We start from the raw sequence: 6,000 nt of genomic DNA, 5'->3' as shown, positions 1-6,000 counted from the left end.
TGCCAAATCTCAAAAGTACATACCAAGCAGTAGAGGGGAAAATGCTAATAAGAATTGAGGTAGAATCAAAATTATGAATAATTGCTATCCACTATGTGAATATCGTATCATAACTCAAAACATTTTAAAATGTAATGTAAAATAATCTAATTACTAATTAATATTTGTAACCCGATTGCCAGATCATATAGTCGATTACTAGCCAGCACTGCATACACATACAAAAACAACAAAATATATACATTTGTTTTATCATATTTTTTCGAGTTTATTATTCTATTATTATGGTAGAATTTTAGAATTACTGATTATATGAAAAAGATGTAGCTTATTTTCAAAAGATATGATGTTGCTGGTGTTATTAGACAGTGAAAAATAAATATTTCTTAAATTGCATGATTTAGGGTTAATCTTCAGCTTTCCAGTCAGTAGCAGCGCACCCGAGCGGGCGGGGGGAGAGAGAGAGAGAGAGAGAGAGAGAGAGAGAGAGAGGGAGGGAGGAAGGAAGGCGGAGCGCGGTGCATGATGGGACACGGGTGTAATCTCCACCTCACATCCCTCCATCAGCCTCCCGCTGACCTCTGACAGCAAACACGGAAGCAGCATGGCGTCAAACAGCAGCAGCAGCAGCGCGCAGCAGAGACTCCGGATCATAGCCGGACATCTGCAGAAACGAATAGAAGATGAACACCCGAGAGTCGCTGCGCAGGAGTGCAAAGCCGAGACGCCCCGATCCAACCCGAGCAGCACCACACCGGTCCCGAAGAGGAGGTATGTGGCGTCACCCTGCCTGCTAAGAGCTCGATCGCTTCACGCGACTCATACAGACACATAGACTCTGCGTTTAAACAGCAGTGAAGCAGCAGAGGCGTTACATTGTGTCTCTGTGTGCGCTCGAGCTGGAGCTGAACAAAGCGTGCATTCATCCCGCGCGATGTCTGCACACTGACTCATGGACACATTCAGATCTCCTTTTTTCTCTCTTCATAGAGTTTTGTGCTTATACCAAACCAGTACCGAGCAAGACGCTCGTCACTGGGCTGCTGGTTCTTCTAGGGCACATCATCAGCCCTTAAAGCTATAGGTGTCCCAAAAATAATGTCTGTCGTCATCCACCCAGCCACCAGGGCAGGTTTTCAGTTAATAACTTAAATGTGGGTCTCTTCCTGAAACAAGGCTATCTGAAGATCTTAAGTATGTCACAAGTCAGAGACTTATGGGTTTGACATCCACTTTGGTTGTTAGGAACAGAGCACCGTGGACGTGCTGTATAATACCTGGGTTGGTTTTCTGGGTATTGTTTGAGCGTAGAAGTAGAAGGCGTAGAAGTTTCCAGAGGCTGTTTTTATAGACATGGGTGACCTTTTTACCTATAAAACTGAATTCCAACTCTTGAATTTGATTTCTGAACCTTTTTGAGGGCCTTGTATCTGTGGAGTCCTGTATGTGTTTCCTCAGTTTTCAGACGTGCTTTCACAGGAAAGGGATGCTGTTTGTGTAAACGGAAAGGGCGTTGGTTATTTCGGTCTGTCTATAGATTCAACACTACTAGCCTGAGGCTCTCAACAGAAGTTAGTGTGGCAAAGCTGTGCTCTGATTGGACGAGTGCTGTGGTGGTCTGACTTTGTATTTGCTAAGAGTTTAAATATACTTCCTGCGTCTGTGCCGCCATCTAGTGCTGGACATGACATGACCTTTAACCTACTGAGGCCCAGGCCCAGTGCTCTTTGCACTTGACCACTTGCATGATGCATTTCCTGTTTTTGACCACAAGTGTAACCACAAGACCACAAGTGTGTGTAGAACGTATTTTGTGTTTAGAGCTTTCAGAATACCTTGCACTTTAAAATAAACGTCTAAATGTCTGTTCAGTAGTTCATATGACACAGACTACAACAGGCCCTGACTTTAGTTACAACAAATCTCCTTCACTTGTGTCCCACAGCTGTGTATCCAGTGCATTGTACTGATAAGATACAGCTGGAATTTCTTCATTTGTGTTAAATGTATGTTGTCAAAGAGAAATGGTAGATGTGAAGGCTGTCGCACTGCCAGTATTTGGCAACATTTGCTTTTCAGCACGATCTTTCCAGGCATTATATTGAAGGGGTGTAAAATATTTCCTCTCTGTAGAGTGTGTGCTGGATTCAAAAAGCTGCTCAAAAACACAACACTCATCAAGAAAGATCACACATTCTTTGGTTTTAATATTTTGGATCCTTTTTTTTTTTAAAAAGATTGCATGAATTTATAAAAATTAGCCACCACTTGCCAAAATGTTAAATAAATAATTAGATAAATAAGTAAGTAAATCGCCACGAGAGTGTACTCGTCTGTCAGTCATCTTGGACTCCTAGTGGTCCGGATGATCAGAAACATTTTCAAATAATAATTTAAAAGTAAAATGCAGCTGCAATAGTGGTATTTTGCTAAATATTTTATATTTTCCATTGTCGATAGTGTAGCGACGAGGAAGTCACATTTGTTAAGGGTTAAACACATTTTCATGACTATGAGTGAAATCTGCCTGAGGAACTGTCTCTACCGTGCAACATCTTGAAACTCCTGAAAGTGTGGATTCCTGTTGAAATCTCTGGATTTCACCCGTAAAACTTTTCAGAGCAACTGTAAATGAAATTTAATCCTTTATGCATAAAATAAAAAAATTAAGAAAATGTTCACTTAGCTGTATAAAATGTTTCAGCAATGTGCACCTTACTAAAAAGTTACTAAAAAATGAAAGTTAATTTACCCGCCCTCATGTTGTTCCAAACAGGTTTGTTACGTTCTGTCGAGCACAAAAGAAGATATTTTGAAGAATGTCGGTAACCAAACAGATGCTGGTAGCCATTGACTTCCATTGTATGGGGAAAATAAAAAATACTATTGAAGTCAATGGATACCGTCAACTGTTTGGTTACCAACATACCTTCTTTTGGGTTCAACAGAATGAAGAATCTCATACATGTTCATAATGACGTGGGTGTGATTTCAACAGACTAAACATCTGACTTGTCAGTCCTGTTGTTAACAGCTTGACTGTCCCAGTGGATATCAGATATCAGCTTTATCCTAAACCATGCAACCCTCGAAATGAAATGCCATTGGCTAGTACATTTTTTTTTTTTTTGTTTACTCGCCAGACTGATATACTAATATATATATATATATATATATATATATATATATATATATATGCATGCATACTGGCACTGCTCTTTAAATATCTGAAAGTACACTTAATTCTACTAATAAGCACATTATAAAAGCACTAAGGATTAGCGAGGTACTGGATTCATGAATATTAATCAGGTTGTGTGCGTTCACTCGAACTGATTTGTTGAAATCAAAACAGGGATGATAATAGATGAGCACCAGCCAATGAGATTGTCGGTTGCGCATAAGCTCCGCATCCGATTTTTTTTTTCTTTCAAAAACAAACATACATAGATTAGATACTTAACGTCTAACAGAACTTAAACAAAAAAGGACAGTAAAAAAGGGTCATTGAAGGAATATTTAGGGTTTGTTATTGTCTAATATTAGACTCCAGTGAAGCATCCACCAAATAGCTTCTCTCTTTGTCTCTCCTTTGCTGTGGAGGAGTCTTCATTGTGTCTTGTTTTAGGGTTTGTCTGATCACCCGCTCATGTTTCCTCAAACTGACGGTGTGTTCCTGGTTGGGGTCCCACAGCAGGCGCAGGGTCCAGAGAGCACAGCTGGACTAAAGCCTGGAGCTAGTAGACAACATCACACTTCCACTTCCTTATTACATTGTGTGTAACGGATTCGAGGAATGAGTGGAGAAGTGTGCTGCTATTTTTCTGACTGATTGGATTTTGGCATTTGAGCCATACGTAAAGTCTAGAAACCCCTCGAGTGATAAATCCTCACTATAAATAAGGCGTTTCGTAACTTTAGGGGAATGTGACATGAGGGAACATTTCACAGCAGAATGCTGCTGATAATTTAAGGTTATTACTTCAGCAGCACTGATTATGCTATGACTTTTCCACACATAGCATAAACAATTTAAAGCTGCGGTAGGGAACTTTTGACGCTCTAGCGGTTAATAAACAGAACTGCTTGTGTCTTGCGGAAGAACGTCGTAGCCGGAACTACTTCTCTCTGTTTATGTCTATGAAGAATCACAAAGGTACTGGGTTACTCCGCCGCGGTACCCCCGAAGCAATCTAAAATAGTGCGAATATAAACACTTATTATAGGTGCACCCTAGTGATTCAGGACAAGCCAAAAACACGGTTTGGAAAATGGATTCATGGTGTACTCGCTTATTATATACATTTTTCTACATTTTGAACACAAACAAAGTTACGGAGCGCAGCTCGGATTGGTTGTTTTTTCCCGGGAGCGATGGAGTTTCTGCAAATGGCAATAGGACCACTGTACATCAGTACATCAGAGCAACTTTGTTTTACCTTGAAGTAGTGTGTGCCAAAGCTGCTCACAAATGTAACACGCCAAGAAAGATCACGTTTTTTTGGTTTTTAACCTTTTGACCTTTTAGGTCCACAGATATGTTTTTTGGAAGCTTGTGTGAAGATGTGTATAATCAGCTTGATCTTACGAGTAAATGGATCTATTTTAGGAGGTGGCGATTTAGTATGAAATCATACAGTGTGAATCATATGGAAATGTACAGTTGTTTTTTTGTTTAAAGCAGGAAGGGTCCACCCCTAAACATAATACATTTAAACTTGAAAAACTTAATAGCCTCCTTTTGTGTTTCGTGCCCTTCACATTCACCTCTGATGCAGTGCCTGCAATAGATCCAGATAGCAGGAATATTTGCTCTTTCAAAACGTTTCTTATCTGAAGGTCTCGTCTCAGCAGAAGTGAACGCTGTGACCTTCAGGACTTTCATAGTAACTCTTTCATTCGTTCGTGAGCGTCTGTTATCATACAGACCCTATAATATAAAGACTGGAGCGCTTCATCTCTGCAGGTCATTCTAATGACCGCTAAAATTAAATATTATATTTGTATACCTCGAGATGAAGATTGTATATCATTGAATATACTTTGCGATTGGCTGTTATAAAACAGTGCTCACACACTCTCTCAGCTCTTTCTGTGTCTGCCCGTCTGGATGGCTAGACTGTGCTCACTCTCTCTCTCTCTCTCTCTCTCTCTCTCTCTCTCTCTCTCCCTCACACACACACACACTCAGCTCTTTCTGTGTCTGCCCGTCTCGATGGCTAGACTGTGTTCACTCTCTCTCTCTCTCTCTCTCTCTCTCTCTCTCACACACACACACACACACTCTCAGCTCTTTCTGTGTCTCGATCGTTAGACTGTGCTCACTCTCTCTCTCCCTAACACACAAACACACACACACACACTCACAGCTATTTCAGTGTCTCGATGGCTAGACTGTGCTCACTCTCTCTCTCCCTCACACACACACACACACACACACACACTCTCAGCTCTTTCTGTGTCTCGATCGTTAGACTGTGCTCACTCTCTCTCTCCCTAACACACAAACACACACACACACACTCGCAGCTATTTCAGTGTCTCGATGGCTAGACTGTGCTCACTCTCTCTCTCCCTCACACACACACACACACACACACACACATACACACACTCAGCTCTTTCTGTGTCTCTGGCTAGACTGGGCTCACTCTCTCTCTCCCACACACACACACACACACACACACACTCTCAGCTCTTTCTGTGTCTCGATGGCTAGACTGTGCTCACTCTCTCTCTCTCTCCCTCACACGCACACACACTCAGCTCTTTCTGTGTCTGCCCGTCTCGATCGCTAGACTGTGCTCACTCTCTCTCCCCCTCACACACACACACACACACACACACACTCTCTCAGCTCTTTCTGTGCCTCGATGGCTAGACTGTGTTCACTGAGCCTGTACTTGCTCAGGATCTGTCTCTGCTTTGTGTCTCTGACACTATGAAGATTCATAATCAGATTTTAGAGTTCGATAGAATTGTAATTTACTTTGTGTTTTA

At 41.5% G+C, this 6,000-nt stretch overlaps 1 protein-coding gene across 2 annotated transcripts in view; it reads left to right on the top strand.

Moving 5' to 3' along the window:
* Positions 1-498: 498 nt before the first annotated feature.
* Positions 499-6,000, top strand: part of LOC128019575 (alkyldihydroxyacetonephosphate synthase, peroxisomal) — a 36,745-nt gene continuing 31,243 nt past the window's right edge. For both annotated transcript variants that reach the window (XR_008185205.1, XM_052605642.1), the window contains exon 1: positions 499-771. Coding sequence is in view for 1 of the 2 variants with exons in the window: in XM_052605642.1 (XP_052461602.1) it covers positions 605-771 (167 nt within the window). In the remaining variant the exon portion in view is untranslated. The remainder of the gene's footprint in view (positions 772-6,000) is intronic.

This window comes from Carassius gibelio, chromosome A9 (genome assembly GCF_023724105.1).
Source record: "Carassius gibelio isolate Cgi1373 ecotype wild population from Czech Republic chromosome A9, carGib1.2-hapl.c, whole genome shotgun sequence".
Lineage (NCBI taxonomy): Eukaryota > Metazoa > Chordata > Actinopteri > Cypriniformes > Cyprinidae > Carassius > Carassius gibelio.
The sequence above is the reverse complement of the archived record's forward strand: the minus strand, read 5'-3'. Positions and strand labels throughout refer to the sequence as shown.